The 19,522-nt window shown below is 39.2% G+C and overlaps 1 protein-coding gene across 5 annotated transcripts in view; it reads left to right on the top strand.

Annotated features, from left to right (window-relative positions):
• BTBD10 (BTB domain containing 10) overlaps window positions 1-19,522 on the top strand; it is a 1,432,231-nt gene that overhangs the window by 165,102 nt on the left and 1,247,607 nt on the right. The window contains exons 1-2 of one of the 5 annotated variants that reach the window (XM_044059095.1): window positions 10,996-11,099; window positions 11,210-11,308. The exons of 1 other annotated variant lie outside the window; for it this stretch is intronic. In XM_044059095.1, the coding sequence (XP_043915030.1) occupies window positions 11,280-11,308 (29 nt within the window). In that variant the 5' untranslated portion in view covers window positions 10,996-11,099; window positions 11,210-11,279. 3 more of the 5 variants (XM_044059096.1, XM_044059093.1, XM_044059094.1) reach the window with 3 other exon arrangements.

Raw genomic sequence — 19,522 nt, 5'->3', positions numbered from 1 at the left:
GAAATTATTCACTATAAGGAAAATGCAGTCTAAATAATTAGAACTATCTATAGAAAGAGAAAAATCTTAGACAAATTGAAGAAAAATATGAAAATGAGGTTCAGTACCTGTCTGTCACTTATCCTACTTTTTATTACAAAGGTGGCAAACAAGATCTGAGGTAACTAGGGAACTAAGAAGTTGAGAGGTATGGAGATATGGTATATAATGCCCTAGTTGGGGGGGGGCAGGTTAGTCAATTAACTTAATCAGGCTTGACCCTGTTACTTGCTTACAGGAGACAAGAGCCTGAATCCTCTACACCAACTACCAGACTGCTGAATCAATTTTGAGTTTCAGTGAAGACAAGAGGCTGAATCCTCTACACCAACTACCAGACTGCTTAGGGAATTATGAGCTTGGAGACAAGAGACTGAATCCTCTACACCAACTATCAGAATGCTGACAGAATTGTGAGTTTGAGTTTGAGTACATTTTCAGGGAATTATGAGTTTCAATGCATTTTCAAGGAATTGAGTTTCAGTGCATTTTCATGGAATTCTGAGTTTCAAAGGAAGAGAGGTTTACTGTTGCTCATGCTAAGTCTGTTTTCAATGTGCAACTAACTGTCTTGTTTAGTAAATAGCAGTCACTGTTTGTGCTGTATAATTTGAAAGCAGTGTTAGTAGCATAGCTGCCTTTGGTGCAGAACTCTGTGGATTCTACTTCCACATTTTTTTTAATTTCTCCAAATCTTTTGGGTTTCTAATACCGTGATGGGAATGGACCCCATTCCTAAGTCAAAGCATGATTAAACTTCATGAAATTAGTATTGTTTCAATCTTTGATGTTAGTCAGAAGTGCTCTTTGCAGCACCCACAGTGTGCCCAGTAATAACTTCTTCTGCAATTCGTATGGAGTTACATGCATCGGTAACATATCTAAATACGATTGTATATTCTTTTTTATAAGACCTGTGGCTCCTACTACTGCTGGAGCAGTCTGGGTATCTTTCTTCCACATTGCTCTCATTTCTGCCTGCAAATCTTGATATTTTATGACTTTGTGACTCTCTGTAAGTAAGACACTGTAGTCACTGGGTGTAGGGATTTCAGTGATCAATGCTACTTTTGTCTTCTTTTCATGGACCACTATATCTGATTTTCTCACATCTGTCTTTTGAACTGTTGGTAATGGGTAGTACCATGTGATGTAGACTTTATAATTTTCTGTGATGCTTTGTGGCTCATGTTTCCAGTGTTTTTCAGCTACTTCAGTATTATAATGTTTGCACAATCACCAGTGCAACAGTCTTTCAGTATACAGTCCTTCTGCCATTGGTATGTCATAACCAGCAACAAGGTGTGCAACTGTTTCCAGTTCTATTTTACAAAACTTACATGTGTCTGTTTCTCCCACATGTTCAATAGACTTTGTAAACCAAAGTGTACGTAGTCCACTAACTTGGGCCACCAATATTAACTTTTCATCTTTCGGTTTGAATTTGCCTCTCCTTAACCATTGCTATGTTCGATCTTGATCAACATGAGGTTGTTCCAGGAGTTTTCTATACTTGCAATTATATTTATGTATTTTCTACATTTCTTACCTTCTCATCTGATCCTTCACCTTATACTGGTTCTTTTGTTTTTTGGCCTGATTTTTATCTACTTCTGGTTTGATTTTCATTCTCGTTTGATGCCGATATGCTTCTGCTAGACTAAGCAGGGAAGTCATCTTAGATTTATTCTCCTCATGTTTCAAAACTTTCACTATGTTTGGGTCTTGTGAGGTCAGCAGATATTATGCAGTATTGCAGATCTATATATGTAATCAATTTCAAGGAGACCCATACCTCTTTTGGAATGGGGAATATAATCTTGGTATGCACTGATGTTTCTAAATCATTTGATGGGCATGAATACCCTTCTTGTTTTCCTGTCTAATCTATCTAATACCTTTTAGGGTTGCCAATCACTCCAAAACTGTAAGTTAGGACAGGAAGAGCAGATTGGTTTACAGCTTGAACATTGTTTCTAGAGGTCAACACTGTTTTCAGGATTAATTTAAGCCTTCTAAAATATTCCTTACTGAGTTTTATTTGCATTTGTTAATATTTTATTGTTGATCCTTCATCATTTCCAAAATATTTATACACTCCCTCTTGCTCAAGTTCTTTTTATATCACATTCCTGTCCCAAACTGATGTTTTCTTGGTGCTACAGCTTTCCTGTTTTAAAGGTTGCTTTTGCACATTTATCAAAACCAAATGACATTCTTATATCATCTGAAAAAAGTTTTGACTACTTGCAGTCATGCTTTCAGTTCCTCATCTGATATGCTTTACAATTTTAAATCATCTACAAAGAGAAGATGAGAAGTTTTTACACTTTCTTGCTTTCTGGGAGCCAAATTATAGTCATGATCTAATCTGTTAAGCAGACAGCTTAATGGGTTAAAGGCAAGGCAAAAGAGCAGTGGTGACAGAGAGTCACCCTGGAATCTCCCCCTTTGAATTTCTGTCCCTGGAATAATAATTTGTCCTTTATCATGGCTTAACTGCAAAGTTGTTTGCCAGTGTTTCATGGTTGCTGTGATGTAGTTCATTAGTGTAGGGTGTATCTTATACATTTTTAAGCAATCTTTTAGGCATGAATGTGGGATACTGTCTAATACTTTCTTTTGTAGTCTATCCATGCCATACTTAGATTTTTCCCCTTTTTTTACAGTTCTCCACTATGACTTTATTTAACAACAAATTATCCTTTGTTCCATATGACTTTCTTTTATTAACCTTTTGTTCTCTTGCCATAATTGAGTTTTCTTCTAAATGATTATAAACTCTGTCGGTATCAATTCCAGTGTATAGTTTATACATAGTCAGAAGGCAAGTTATTGGTCTATAGTTTTTAGGGTAGCTTGCAAGTTTACTATTAAGTAGGACCATTGTTTTTCCTGTTTTTAGCCAGGTTGATGTCTGTTTGGAATGCACATATAAATAGTTCTTACCCATGGCTAAATCTTTGTATAAAGATGTTAATACTTTTAGCCAGAATTTAGGTACTGCATCTGGGCCTGTGGTTTTCTAGTTAGAGGCTTTTCTTAACTTTGTTTCAATCTCATTGGATGTTACTTCATCCCATTTCATATCCTGTACATATTGAACTTCCTATTCTTTCTTTTACTTCTTCTATCCATTTAGCATCTTTGTTTTGTTCCACAGGATCTTCATAAATATTTCTCCAAAATGTATCTATTTCTTCTTTTTTTTTGGTGGTCTTTCAATTTCTTTTACCTTGTTTCCCAATTTTCTATAAAACTTTTTTGGGTCATCAATAAATTGCTTATTTTGTACTTTTCCTTTATATTTATCTGTGTATCTTTTAAGTTTTTCTGCCTGTGCTGATATTTTTAGTTTATTATTTACGATAGTGCATGATAAATTCTGATCTATTATAATACTGTGCATTGCTTTTATGATGTCTATCTTTTTGAGTATTTTTCTTGATCTGTTCCCTATTCTATACTCTTCTAACAGTGACGCTTCTTGTCTTAATTGCTTTATAGTTTTCTCTATTCAATACTTCCATGGTGGCATTCATTTTCTCCCTGTCCTTTCCCTTACTACCCTGTATTCCTATGGTAGTACTTTATCGGTTACTAATTTGGCTGCATATTAATGTATCCTATTTACTTCTGTTATATCACACGAATCTCTATGAACAGTCCTAATTACTGTGTTCATTTGTTTTATCAAACTTCTAACTCTTTGGGTTTTATTGACCTTCTGCAGTCTATTTCTTTCATTGATCTTATTATGTCTACCCATCTCTATTAAATCAAGCAACTCTTCTCTGAGATCATTTTCTTCTAAACCAAGGGCACATTCTTTGTTCTCCATTTCCTGTGATCATTCTATAGAAAGTTCCAGAGCATCTTCCTGCGCCATGTTCTCTTCAGTTAAACCCTGTGTCATCTGTTGCTCTTTCATATGAGAACACACTGGCGTATCACTCCACGACATTCACTGTGTCAGAGTTGCCACAGTTTCCTGTTCTTTCCCTTGCTGTATAGCTCCAACTGAATGTTTGTACTGGTTTCCTATGGAGGACTCCAAAGTACTCACATATGTTAACTGATTAGATGCTTCTCCGCACTATGTAGATGGAGTGCTGGTATTGTAGTGCCTTTTCAATTGCTGATTATTTGGTGCATTTTAATAAGGAGAGGGGTTCTGCACTCCTGAGTGTGTCCTCCTTTGTATGAGATGCCTTGTAACTATGAATTTGTTGGTTTGTCAGTCAATCCCTATTGCAATATTACCAGCTTACCATTTTTTTTAATGTTATATAGGCAATTAATTCTTCAAGGGCAGCAGGCACTGAATCTGTAGCTGAAACACTGAAATGTTAAGCATATGCCAGTAGTAACCTGTTCATTAGTTACAGAGCTCTTTAATGTGGAATTATTCGGATAACTTTTACTTCCAGAGATTGTGCTTATTGACTGATATTCGTGGGTTGTAATGACAGATGTCTGAGTGCCCTTTTATGGTTGAAATATACTGAAATGGGTAGTTTTGTCATTATTGGTTTATATGTTTTGCTTCAATGCTTACTAGAAGAATGTTCAAAACTACAAATTTAAAACACATGCTAACAAGTGGTGTTGTATTATACAAGGAATATAATTTAATACAATCTGGAAGGTGAATCAAAAAACATGTTGGGCTTCGGACCAGTTGTTTTGCACTGAGAGGGTTTGTGGTCTGCACTGTAGTGGCAGAACAGGTAGCTTACATCCTTCTAGGTTGGGAACTGCTGACTGAGGGCTCAGTGTCTGTTATTCTAAAAGTGTATTAATTCTGGTTTAAGCACTTGGGCTTTCAGGCCAGTTATTTTACATGGGTTCGTGGTCTGCACTCTTGTGGGAGGAGAGGCTGGACTCTGCCCTTCTGAGCTGGGAATTTCTGGTTAAAGGCTTATAGTGCATGCATATCTGAACTGCTTCTTACTGAAGTTGGTGCACCTTGTTTGCTGTGGCATAGACTGGATTCGGGCCTGCTGGATCTAACTTTGTTTGTGTAACTTGAGCACTAATCCAGGCATTCTCTAAAGTATTCAATTGTATTTATTACTGCTTGGTAGTAACTTGATTAAAGTGTAGCTATCATTCTAAGTCTTTTGGATTAAGCACTTGGGCTTCAGACCAGTTGTTTTACATTAGGAAGGTTTGTGGCATGCACTGTGGTGGCAGGACAGGTAGCTTTCATCCTTCTAAGTTGGGAACTGCTGATTGAGAGCCCAGAGTCTGTTATTCTTAAAGTGTATTAGTTCTGGTTTAAGCACTTGGGCTTCAGGCCAGTTATTTTACATTAAGAAAGTTCGTGGTCTGCACTCTTGTGGGAGAAGAGGCTGGACTCTGCCCTTCTGAGCTGGGAATTTCTGGTTAAAGGTTTATAGTGCCTGAATATTTGAACTATATCTTACTGAAATTGGTACACCTTGTTTGCTGTAGCATAGACTAGATCCAGGCCTGCTGAATCTAGCTTTGTTTATATGCTTGTTGTTTGTTTGCTTGTTATTTCCCTGGAACACTAATTCCACCTAATACGTGGCTTCTCAGTGCTTCTGTGGATCACTAGTGATATCTGCATTGCTTACTGTACTTATTTCCTTGTTTCACTTGAAAGAAAGTTACTGTTTGTCGTTTTTGCATTTAAGTTACCTGTAACACATTGCACTTAAGTTACCTGGTACTTGCTCATTAAAGCAATTATATAAGTCAGCACTAAAAATTAAAAGCACTACACCCTCACTCCCCACTGGCCCTTGTTTTCAATTATAAAGGAATTCCCAATATTATTCTAGCATGTCCAAAGGTCAGTTGTCAATCTCCTCTCCGGTCCAGCTGGTGAATCTGGGAATCTTGAGGCAATGTTACAACTGCCTCATGTACACAGACAACCCTCTCCTCCTCCCAACAAATTCCAACACATGTGAGAGATGCAACCATATAACCAAACTGGAGGCTAAGCTCTCTCAACTCAGTACTGGCATAACCAGTCAGGAGGAGAAGGAAACCACACTCACTACAATTCCAGTCTCACATAGACCTACCACGACAGCAAACCAAACACATAATCACACAAAAATATACTCGGAGGCTCTAAATAAAGATCTGCCTAAGCAGCAGAGACCTCCAAAGCAGACACCCAAGCAACCGCTACCCCAAAACAAAACAAGTGCAACACATATCTCACAAAGCCAGTGTGCCAAACAGTCACAGCCCTTAAGACTAAACAACACACCTGATACACTTGAAATAGGTGACTCTATCGTCAGGCACACTGACGTCCCACTCACCAGGCTGAACAAGGAGAGGGTCACGGTGAGCAGCCTGTCGGGCGCTAGGATCCACCACATAACACAAGCACTCAGGTCACTCCAAGGCAAGTACAAATATGACTCAGTCATTGTCCATGCTGGTGTGAATGACCTGAGATGTACCTCCCTGGACTACATGAAAAGAGACATAGAGGAGCTCTCTGAGCATGTAGCCCAGGCCGGTATGACCCTGACCTTGAGTAGCATCTTACCCTCACCAAGAATGATGCCATAATATGAAGACAAGATGATCAATTTCAACAATTGGCTTAAGTACTGGTGTCATTCAAAGGGGATCCAATGCCTGTCAGCTTGGGATGATATGCTCGACAAGCCACGATGCTTCGCTAGGGACAGCTTGCACCTGCCACCCCTGGGCTTTCGGATATTGGCAAAGGCTCTTGCTACCCCCATAGTGCCTTTTTTAGGCAAAGCTCAAAAGACAAACCCACCTCCATAGGTATCACAAGTGATAAGAAACTAAGAGTAATGCTACTCAACGCCAGAAGTCTAAACCTCAAGATGCACGCACTCGAAACTCTCCTTAGCATGGAGAACATCGATATCTGTGCAGTAACAGAAATCTGTTTCAGGGCTCCCGAGAGCACCCCAGCACTACCAGGTTATACCTCATACCATGACTTTCGGCCCCAAAACTTGGACCGAACCACAAAAGGAGGGGGAGTATCAATATTCATCAAAGATACCCACACCTCCAGGTTGGTGGCAAAGCACGAAGCATCAGAGACTATCCATGTGCAACTAACAGTGAGTAAAACGGCCTTCCAGTTTATAGCCTGCTACAGACCATCCTCCCAAACCCAGAAACCCCACTCGGCCTTCCTGAGAACACTGGAAAATATGAAGGTCTCTCCAAACACCATTATATTGGGCGACTTCAACTACCCAAACATAGACTGGGAGCATTACTCTAGCTCCAACACCCTAGCCCAAAGGTTCCTAGAATTTATAAACTCAAATGCTATGGAACAACTTGTTACCACTCCCACAAGAGGGGAAAACATACTGGACCTGATCATCACCAACATGGGGACTCTATGCTCCAGACCAGAAGTGTATCCCTCATTGGTAAGATCAGACCATAAACTAATCTCACTGGATATTCACATCCCGACCCCACCCCCTGCCCAGAAAACCACAGTGAAAAACTTCTCTAAAGCAAATTTCACACTCCTCAAAACCGAGGTGGAATCCTTCAAAGCCCCCGGGCCTGTGGAAAATACGACCCAGACCGCAGAATCCTTTATAATGAACACCTTCAGGAATGCATGGATCATGCGATCCCAAATAAAACCAAGACCCAATCCTCCAAAGGCAGACGTCCTGTCTGGTGGACCCCAGCCATAAACAAACTATACAATAGAAGGAGGAAGCTACTAAATGATAGAGCAAAATCCCAAAAAGGGAAGGCATCACTGATCAGTATTAGCAAAAAACTACGGGCACTCATAAAGTTGTCTAAGGCCAGCTTCGAGAGAAAAATTGCACAGGACACTAAGGATAATCACAAGGCTTTCTTTAGTTATGTTAGGAACCTGGGTGGTAATTCCCAGATATGCTCAGAATTATTCCAAAATGACAAAAAATACACCGAACCCCATAGACATTGCCAACATCCTAGCTGACAGGTTCAGCGCAAACTTCTCCCACCAAAGGGCAAATATCTATCCCAGCAGAGTGCTGCCCCCCCTGACATCTCAGATGCTCAGGTAAGAGCCGCCCTCTCCAAAGCAAAAAACACAGCATCAATGGGACCAGACGGTGTCCCGGGCTGCGTCCTACATGAACTCCAAGAAGAGCTAAACCCAAACATAAAACTACTGTTCAATCTCAGCCTTACTACAGGATATGTGCCCGAAGAGTGGCGTACAGCAACAGTGGTCCCTCTCCATAAAGGTGGTGCCTCAACGGATCCTGGAAACTATCGCCCCATAAACCTGACTAGCTTGGTCTACAAAGCTATGGAAAGGATCATCATGAACCTCATAAATAAAGATATTGGGGACCTACAGACACTGGATCCTACCCAGTTCGGCTTTGTTAAGGGCAGATCCTGCCTCTTAAACCTGGTTGATTTCTTTGAAACAGTCACCAAGGCCATTGACGAGGGGAAGGTGGTCCACACAGCCTACCTGGACCTCGTAAAAGCCTTCAATACAATACCCCACTCGGGCATTATAGATAAGCTCACCAGCTTAAATATAAACCCCTATGTCACTAGATGTATTGCAAACTGGCTCAAGGACAGAACCCACATGGTTAGAATTGCTGGAGCCATGTCAGACTCCAAACCAGTTACAAGTGGTGTCCCACAAGGCTCAGTCCTGGGACCTCTCTTGTTCGGTATATATTTCTCGGAGGTACAGGCCAACACGGAAGGACTGTGGCTGACCAAGTTCGCAGATGATTGCAAACTGGGCGCCATAATCGACTCTCCAGCCGACACAAGCATCCTCCAAAAGGGCCTCATAGAAACAGACAACTGGTGCCAGAGCCATGGCCTCAAGCTAAATGCCAAAAAGTGTATAGTCATCCCATTTGGCAAAAACAAAGTGCCAACAAATTACCACATAGGTGGTAATCCATTAAGTACAGAAGAAGTAATTAGGGACCTGGGGACCCAAGTTGATAGCAGTCTCTCATTTGACAACCACGTGGCCAAAGTGGTTAGAAAAACATTTTATATAGCCCACCTAATCATGAAGGGATTCACATCTAGATCAGGGGAGGTCATCGTGCCTCTTTACTCATCCCTCATCAGGCCCAATGCCCCTTTTGGGATGTACCTTACCAGACACCTGCAGCAACTGGAAAGACCCCAAAAGTACCTCACCAAGAGGATCAAAGGGCTCAAACAGATGCCATATGCTGCCCGGTTAAAGAAACTCCAGCTCTACTCAGTGGCATACCGCCTGTTCAGAGGCGATCTGCGCCTGACGTATAAAGCCATGTCCAACCCGGAATTAATGGACATGCTGCACCTCAGAAAATCCAAATCCCATCGAGCTACACGCTCGAGAGACTTGAACCTCAGCACTGAAATAAATAGGACATGCTAGAGGGACAGATTCATAACCCAGAGGCTCCCTTCACTCTGGAATAAAATCCCAGTCCAGGTTAGGCAGAGTCCCTCATTGACTCTCTTCAAGAGGAATCTTGATGAGTGGATGGGAGATCGTAGGTTTACCCCAGGTATCACTTCTGTGTCACTGTTAGACAGAGGCATAGTATACTAACCTCGAAAAAGGGCATAGCAAAATAAATTTAAAATGGGTGGCGAAAGCCAAACACATTCTGGCTAGGCTTATAAATGCCCTAGGGCAGATAGCCTAGTATGAACCTATGAACATACAGTACATGTAAGCATGGCCCTAAAAATGTATGCAAGGAGCCTATGGTTTAAAATGGTTCAAAGGTAAATTTAATCCTCCACTGGCCAGATTCATTTTCTTTAAATGTGAGTTTTATGCCATTTGAAATGTGAGTGTCAAGGACAGAGAAGTTTACTGCTCATGCTCTCTGTTTTCACTGTCAGGCTATATCGCTTGTTTAGCAGATATATATTAGTGTTTGTGCTATTTTATTTCAGTATCTGTAATCATTGTGGAAGTAAATAAGAATGCAGTATGCACACTGACAGGTTTGAAAGATGTTTATGGTAACTGGAGAGAAATAGCCAAATAGTGGAAGACTGGAATAGCTGGGGAGGGGGCAGGGGGTTGCTGCAGGTAGAGCTGCTCTGGGGATCCTGATTTATTAACCTGCCTAGGGCTCCATTTGACCATGATCCAGCTCTAGGGCAGCCAGAAATTTGTATGTTGTACTCAAATTCATCTTGCTGCCCCCCCCCCCCCAAACTATCAATTAAAAAAAATATATATATATATATATATATATATATATACTCAACCATGAAATGGTTGCCCCTACAAACTTCAGAAAGGGATACACTATTTTCAACCTTTGCCATGTACAAGCATAAAACAACTATCTGAAGATGTACTTATCCTATCATATAAGCATGTTCTATCCAAGGTTGTAGCTAGGCATACTCACTGTACTCAAGTGGTACATTTTTTCTGAGCATCTCTCTTGAACTTTATAGTTCAAGCAGCACAGAATGTTTGGAACTGTCTAATACTATACAATGCTATACAAAATATGCTTTCCTGAAAAGAATGCACCTGTAAAGTAGGCATTTTATGGTTGCAAGTAGCAACAATTGAAAATAGAGTTCCCTTCTGACATGCAGAGGGCCAGCATTTTGAGAGCTGAGTACATTTTTCAAATGATAGGTGGTTGGGGCAACAGCATAAGGTTTGAGTATAAAATATACATTTCTGGCTACACCCTGTTCTATACAACAGATACTAGTTTAGTCTAAATATTCTGTGCTATTACACTCATAAAGATGTTCTGAAAAAACGTACTCATTTAAGTATACTTGATACAGAATGAAAACAGCATAACACATTTCTGACTACTCAAAACAGACATTGCTATTGATTCCCTTTCACATCAGACAACCGACAACAGATCCCTTCTGAACTTCTCCCTTTCTCCGCTCAATGACGTCAGTCGTAAAGACAGTTGGGGGCCTTCAGCCACGGAAACAAAGGCACAGCCCTACCGGATATCGCGTCACAAATATAACAGCTCTAACTTTGTGAAAAACGATTAGTGGAGTTTAGAGGAGCAAGGCTAAATATGAAGGTAAACATCATAGTGCTTTGCTCTGTGTCATGGTATTTAAGAAGTGTGACAGTAGTGCTTACAGCTGTTAAAATGTCGGTGTGTAAACTAATTTAATTTTTGCTGCGCAGATCTGCCCCAGTGTTTGGGTATGTGAATGCTTCTCCAGAAATTGCCTAATTGGAGGGGCAGAGGCCATACATGAATGCACGTCCCTTAAATGTGTATAGGTGAGCATATGCAGACATGTGTATATTTTTAAACGTTAGATGGTGTGATTGAAAAAAAATCCGGTTGCATTTCCTCTTGAAACTATTGTCTGATATGGAGGTTTTTGTGTTGTCTGGCATCTTAACATTAAATATGGACGGCTTAATCTTCAGATGTTCTGATAGTCGTATATCAGATTTGGTGTTAAGATGAGGAAATGTGTATTTTTTCATCCTAGTCAAATACTTCATGGAAGTATTTGATCGCCGTGTTTGTGTTGTTGGATATTAAATTATTCATTAGTCACTTGTGGTTGTGGTGCACCACAAGTAAGCAAGGGCTCACCAAATCACTGCTATATTGGCAATTGTGAATAATCCTTATCCATGACTTTTGAGGAAACATCTGTTCACTAACGTCAGAGACTCTGTGGAAGTATCGTAGGGTTGTGTTTACACTGTGGGTGAGAATGGTAATTTCATTTGTAAGAACATGAGTACAATACTAGCGAACACATTTAAAATACAGGTATTTGCTTGGTGGGGCTTATTTTGTATTACTTGTGGTATGCCACAGATTAGCAGGGTTTCGTGCAGTTTTTGTAGTTGCAGCTGTGAATGCGTATCAGTTCTATGCCTGTAACAAATTAGGATCTGAATTATTTTACATCAGTCGCTGCTTAGTATCTTAAGGAACTGCAAAATATCAGTGAGGTATTTAGTTAACTGACTTGTAAAAATCGATTAGTAAGTATTGATATAATAGCGTTTACTATTTATGTAAAATGTGTTGTACAACACTGTAAGACATATTTCTATAGTACTGTTGTCACGCCCTCTCCTTAAAACCTAGAAGTAGGGTTAAGACAGTATTAGGGTTACCACCTGTCCCACTTTGCGAGGGACGAGTCCCTCTTTGGGCAGTTGTGTCCTGCAAAATAATTGTAAAAATGGCAGATGTCCTGAGATTTTAGGACAAAATTATATCCTATATTTTATGTAATAGTTGCATAAAACAGTTATTCTGTATCTGAAACGCCTAAATGTTATTAGAAACAGAATATGCAACTAAAATGCTACAAGAATAAGCTGTCATTTAGGCATAAAAGTGAGGTTCTGTCCTTTGTACCGGCTGTGGGTATGTTTCGGCCTGCAAAATCCGTTTGTACCACAAATGTCCCACTTTGGGCATTTGAAAAGGTGGCAACCTTAAGCAGTATTAGTCCCCCCCCCTCCCATATTGACATTAAATAAAATCTAGTTTATATGTAGATGGTGATGTACTTACATGGGATACATATGGTACATAATCGTACGATGTAACATCACCATTTTCTAAACCAGTTATCCTAATGCAAGTTTCAATAACAGCAGGTTGTGCGAGGTAGACAAGACTGGTTTTGTATTAGAACATTACCCCATCAGATGCACAGTAGCAAGGACCACCCATCCCCGCCCAGCACTCTGTGCGAGGTAGACAAGACTGGTTTTGTATTAGAACATTACCCCATCAGATGCACAGTAGCAAGGACCACCCATCCCCGCCCAGCACTCTGTGCATAATGTTTACTTTTAGAAGTGCTTTGAATAAACATCGGAAGACCATCGTCAGAAAAATCAGTGTGCTGGGGCGTGGCCAAGATGAGCACAGAGTAGCAGCTTTTCTTATCAGCTCTGTCTTTGCAGAACTTTATTGACAGGAAATATTGATATAAACTTCCGTAATGATAGTTTTTTTTTATTTTAATTCTTTAAAATATATATTAGGGTAGTATATAAAAAATTTCAAGTAGATTGTAAGTTTTCCTGTCAAAGTTACACTTGGAAGTACTACAGTAAAAGAACAGGATGAGCTTCACTAAGTCTTCTCATCAAGAGACAACTATAAAAAAAAAAGAACTAGTCATTACCAACTACTATTCTGGAACTAAGTGTCAAGATAGACAGAATGGATATAAAAATTGACAATTTCAAAGAAAAGTGTTCTCACCAATGGACATTCTACATGAAGATTTATTGCAACAGAGGAAGCAGATTTCAGGAATGGAAACTGCATTAAGTGATATGGATAACAGACTTCAGGAGAGTGAACATAATGTTGAGTTCCTGTTAAAGCAAAATTCTCTTCTTCAGACAAAGGTTGATGACCTTGAGAACAGGTCCCGTAGGAATAATGTGAGAATTTTTGGCTTACCGGATAACATAGAGGGAAATAATATGGAACAATTTTTATCTTCCTGGTTGCCTGAAGTACTTGAACTGCAGGAGGCTCTTTCATATGGTATTGAAAGAGCCCATAGATCAATGGTGACATCTAAAAACACCAAGAGTAATTATACTAAATCTGTTATTGTAAAGTTCCTATCAGCCCATGATAAGGAAATGGTACTAAAGACTGTGTGGGCAAAATCCCCAATATATGCTTTGATAATGACTATTCTTCTTCAGTATTATCAAAAAGGAACATTTTCTTGCCTTTAGTCAGAGAACTAAAAAAGAATAAAATAAAAACCCATTTGCTTTTTCCTGTAAGACTGAAAATATTTTATCAAGATGGTTTTAAAATTTTTGACGACCTAGACAATGCAATAACTTGTATAAAATCTAATAACATACTGGAAAAAGTAGATGAAATGGAGTGGGCCAGTCCTAGTCTTAAAAGGAATGCTGAGAACAACACTTGGAAAACATTTGACCCTAAAAAAAAAAATCAAAAGATGAATCATAACAAGTACATATTTGCACTTGATTCACTCAGTTGGGGAAATGGAACCGGACATCCATGTGAGCTTTTGGTATTATATTTAATATAATGTAAATTGGTTAACTAAATAGTTGTCTGTTTTGTTTTGTAGAATAGTCGTTTGTTGGTTTTTTTTTTTCATTTGTACTATTTGTTTAAGATAAATTATCTTAATGTTTATTGGTTTGATTCACATGGATGCAGTGATTCTCCTGTCTCTGATATCTATGCTTCCGGATGTCTTGTAGTGGTGCTTATCATTAGGGGGCATATTTGTTTATCTTGATTTTGGTTCTTGTAGTGGTTGGAAAACTTTTGTTTAGTTATAATTGCTGTATTTGTATTTTAGTGGATTTATGGTTAATTGTTTGATAAATGAATCTTGTATGATGGCCTGATGTATAGTTGCAGAATTGCTGTGCTAGTGATGGTACTTCTGACTCGGGATGTGAGTGGCAGTGTGGCTGGAGTAATGGCAAGGCTTTGTTGTAGTTTCCGAGTTGTTGGTGTGTTTATTTGGAGGCTCTGGTTTGGTGCTCTAGCACTGTAGAGACGTGTGTTGTTTGTGTTAATTGTATGTTGTGGTGCCTGTGTGCTTTGGTCAGAGATTAACCGGAGAGTCTGGTTGATAGTGTGGTGAAGCTTTGCTTGATAGCTGTCATTGCTTCGTGTTGTGTACGCAAGTTTTTTTTTTTCTTTCTTTCTCATATCTCTCGGTATAGAGGGAGTCTCGAGACATTGCCTTATATGTAGTTAAGTAATGTTTTACTTACTATTTCCCGCCGGAACTTTGAAAGCTTTATCTTCACGATGAGCTTGAGACTGTGATATCCATCGCGGCTGGAAAGCTCAGAGCTTTCTTAAAACGTCATCATGAAGGTGTCGGAAGTAAATTGATCTTCTGACCCTCACCGGGAAGCTACTGACATTTGTTTCCTCATACAGCATACGGAAAGAAGATATAACTAGATTGCTACTTTCAACTTATTGTAAGACATTATATGCGATAATCTGTTAAATAAATAGGGATTATACTACGCATGTAGCCTAAATACTTTTTCTGATCATCATAGGTATTCATGAGCCTTATGTATTTATAAACAAATAGTATTCTCATAAAATATTTGCTTTATGTATGACAAGGGTGCCGATATCTTGATGAGAAATACTAGTTGTGATGTGTGCGTTTTTGGAAAATTTAATAACACTTCAAGCTGTTTATATACTTGTTACATGTACATTTTTTATAACTATTGACTTGCTGAGAAAATATTCATGAAGCATTTATCAAAATGTTAAATATGTAGACGTATATAATAGGTTATCAGTGTTATTTTATGAATGCATTTGTGTAACAGGCTGATAGGGATGTACCACATAGGGAGCAATAATATTGTAAGAACAGGTGCATTAAAAATAGTTAGATCTGTTTATCATTAGAAAATGTGAAATTTTCATCTTTTGTTTTGTTAATGAAATAGCTTTTCAAAATTCAAGATGGTATAAGCTATAATTGAATAATAAAAAGCTCATTATATTTAAATAAGGCTTTTATATAGTATACAGGAGCTATTTAAGCACCTTGCTTCTTTGAACTAATATGACCTTTTCACTAGTTTTAAGTATGGTGATGGACCCTTTGAGGTAACTCAAATTAATGCAATGAATGGAAGATCAGACTTTTAAGGTTTATTAGTCACTCTTCTATGAGAGACTGCACCGGGGTGTTTGGTTATAAGAAAACTAGCAGGATGTTGTTGGTTTTACTTCTTGATGAGTAATGACTATATTTGGTTTCTGGCAAGGAAATGCAGTGTTCATTTCTTTCAGAACAATCAGTATGTTAGTTGATTATTAGTAAAATCACTTTTATTAGCATCGTATTTATTAGCTGCCAGTGTTAGTGGTTATTGAAGGCCCTTAGGTGTTTCATTTACAACTATGTCCCAGTTAGCTGATCACCTATGGCAGTACTATATATCATACTTCAGCCTTTATTAGCCATATTTCGTTAATAAAATAATGCCATAGTCTCTTTTTAAGGTTCTTATCAAATGTGATTACTTTAAAACAGAAGAGTGAACTAATAGATCATAGTAGTTCTTAATAACCTACTAACTAATGTAAGAAAATTCTGTACTTTATTCCTAAGATGTAGCTGTCATCAATGTACTAATTGACACATTATATCTATACATTTGGTTCATACAAAAAAATTGTTTGTTATTGATGAGAAGCCTTATTTTTATAGTTATGACTATAGACATTTAGGCAGGTGCTGATTGGATGCTGCTTTTAATAGGAGGTTGATTAGAGTGACTGATGGCATTCGAGTTAGGAGTTTTAAACTCCAGAGGGGTTCGGGTTGGTTATTTTGTTTCATATTTGTTATAAATATTTTCTAATAACTTTTCATATCTTATGTAGTAGGAAACAACCTTAATTTTAAGACTGTGATACTCTTACACTGTTTGTTCTAATGATCATACATTGTGAAATATTTTCTGCTTAAAAACCTCAGCTTTGGCCGGCTAAGAACTTGTTATATTCAACTGGACGTATAAGAGCATTTAAGTACCTTTATCTGCTCTTTTTTTTTTTAAAAAATACAGTATTTATATTGATTTTAACTGTGTGGAAGGAATATTAGCTGAACTGGAAGTTAGTCAGTGTTTGCTGAATTTTGTTATTTGCTAGTAATTACAGGTGTGGGGGTAGTCACATTCTTTGATTTCCTGTCCTTGCCTATTTAAGTGGTACAGTGTGAAATATTTTCTGCTTAAAAACCTCAGCTTTGGCCGGCTAAGAACTTGCTATATTCAACTGGACGTATAAGAGAATTTAAGTACCTTTATCTGCTCTTTTTTTTTTTTCTTCAAACAAATACAGTATTTAAATTGATTTTAACTGTGTGGAAGGAATATTAACTGAACTGGAAGTTTTCATTCTGCTCTTCAGTTAGTCCCACCCACCCTCCCTGTTTTTGTTTTGGTGTTGATCTTAGTGGCCTTGCAACTGCCCGCCCCTCTTGTAAATTTGTGTTTGGATACTCCTTCTGGGCCCATCTCATTTGCTCACTCAACTGAGTGCAGTGAGATCATATTCTGAGTTCAGGCACTCCTACTGTGTACAAAGAGAGCATCTGGGAAACAGAAAAAAAAATTTAAGCTTGTTTCCCGCCTTTCCTGTTAAGTGGTATAGACTATTTTTAGGCTTCTGAGCCCCCAAGCCCTTCTGTGTTGGTGGGAAGCCTTCTAGCTTAGTTTTTTTTCCTTATAATTAGCCAGTTTTCTAGTTTCAGCACTCAAATCTGTTTCTTTGATCTCAGCACTTATTCAGAAAAAAAAAATTTCATCTGCCTTTACTGTACTTGTGTTTCTACCTACTTTTTTTACTTTTGCATCATCTTAAAAGTGCTCAGTTGTATTTATTACTGCTTGGTGTAACTCATTCTAAGCCTTTTGGTTTAAACACTTAGGCTTCGGACCAGTTGTTTTGCACTGAGAGGGTTTGTGGTCTGCACTGTAGTGGCAGAACAGGTAGCTTACATCCTTCTAGGTTGGGAACTGCTGATTGAGGGCTCAGTGTCTGTTATTCTAAAAGTGTATTAATTCTGGTTTAAGCACTTGGGCTTTCAGGCCAGTTATTTTACATTAAGAGGGTTCGTGGTCTGCACTCTTGTGGGAGGAGAGGCTGGACTCTGCCCTTCTGAGCTGGGAATTTCTGGTTGAAGGCTTATAGTGCATGCATATCTGAACTGCTTCTTACTGAAGTTGGCGCCTTGTTTGCTGTGGCATAGACTGGATTCGGGCCTGCTGGATCTAGCTTTGTTTGTGTAACTTGAGCACTAATCCAGGCATTCTCTAAAGTATTCAATTGTATTTATTACTGCTTGGTAGTAACTTGATTAAAGTGTAGCTATCATTCTAAGTCTTTTGGATTAAGCACTTGGGCTTCAGACCAGTTGTTTTACATTAGGAAGGTTTGTGGCATGCACTGTGGTGGCAGGATAGGTAGCTTTCATCCTTCTAAGTTGGGAACTGCTGATTGAGAGCCCAGTGTCTGTTATTCTTAAAGTGTATTAGTTCTGGTTTAAGCACTTGGGCTTCAGGCCAGTTATTTTACATTAAGAAGGTTTGTGGTCTACACTCTTGTGGGAGAAGAGGCTGGACTCTGCCCTTCTGAGCTGGGAATTTCTGGTTAAAGGTTTATAGTGCCTGAATATTTGAACTGTATCTTACTGAAATTGGTACACCTTGTTTGCTGTAGCATAGACTAGATCCAGGCCTGCTGAATCTAGCTTTGTTTATATGCTTGTTATTTCCCTGGAACGCTAATTCCACCTAATACGCGGCTTCTCAGCGCTTCTGTGGATCAATAGTGATATCTGCATTGCTTACTGTACTTATTTCCTTGTTTCACTTGAAAGTTACTGTTTGTCGTTTTTGCATTTAAGTTACCTGTAACACATTGCACTTAAGTTACCTGGCACTTGCTCACTAAAGCAATTATGTAAGTCAGCACTAAAAATTAAAAGCACTACACCCTCACTCCCCACTGGCCCTGGTTTTCGATTATTAATGAATTCCCAATGTTATTCTAGCATGTCCAAAGGTCAGTTGTCAATCTCCTCTCCGGTCCAGCTGGTGAATCTGGGAATCTTGAGGCAATGTTACAACCGCCTCATGTACACAGACAACCCTCTTCTCCTCCCAACAAATTCCAACACATGTGAGAGATGCAACCATATAGCCAAACTGGAGGCTAAGCTCTCTCAACTCAGTACTAGCATAACCAGTCAGGAGGAGAAGGAAACCACACTCACTACAATTCCAGTCTCACATAGACCTACCACGACAGCAAACCAAACACATAATCACACAAAAACATACTCGGAGGCTCTAAATAAAGATCTGCTGAAGCAGCAGAGACCTCCAAAGCAGACACCCAAGCAGCCGCTACCCCAAAACAAAACGCGTGCAACACATATCTCACAAAGCCAGTGTGCCAAACAGTCACAGCCCTTAAGACTAAACAACACACCTGATACACTTGTAATAGGTGACTCTATTGTCAGGCACACTGACGTCCCGCTCACCAGGCTGAACAAGGAGAGGGTCACGGTGAGCAGCCTGTCGGGCGCTAGGATCTGCCACATAACACAAGCACTCAGGTCACTCCAAGGCAAGTACAAATATGACTCAGTCATTGTCTATGCTGGTGTGAATGACCTGAGACGTACCTCCCTGGACTACATGAAAAGAGACATAAAGGAGCTCTCTGAGCATGTAGCCCAGGCCGGTATGACCCTGACCTTGAGTAGCATCTTACCCTCGCCAAGAATGATGCCACAATATGAAGACAAGATGATCAATTTCAACAATTGGCTTAAGTACTGGTCTCATTCAAAGGGGATCCAATGCCTGTCAGCTTGGGATGATATGCTCGACAAGCCACGATGCTTCGCTAGGGATGGCTTGCACCTGTCACCC

The sequence above is a fragment of the Protopterus annectens genome, chromosome 17.part0 (assembly GCF_019279795.1).
Source record: "Protopterus annectens isolate FY-2018-M chromosome 17.part0, PAN1.0, whole genome shotgun sequence".
Lineage (NCBI taxonomy): Eukaryota > Metazoa > Chordata > Ceratodontiformes > Protopteridae > Protopterus > Protopterus annectens.
The sequence above is the reverse complement of the archived record's forward strand: the minus strand, read 5'-3'. Positions and strand labels throughout refer to the sequence as shown.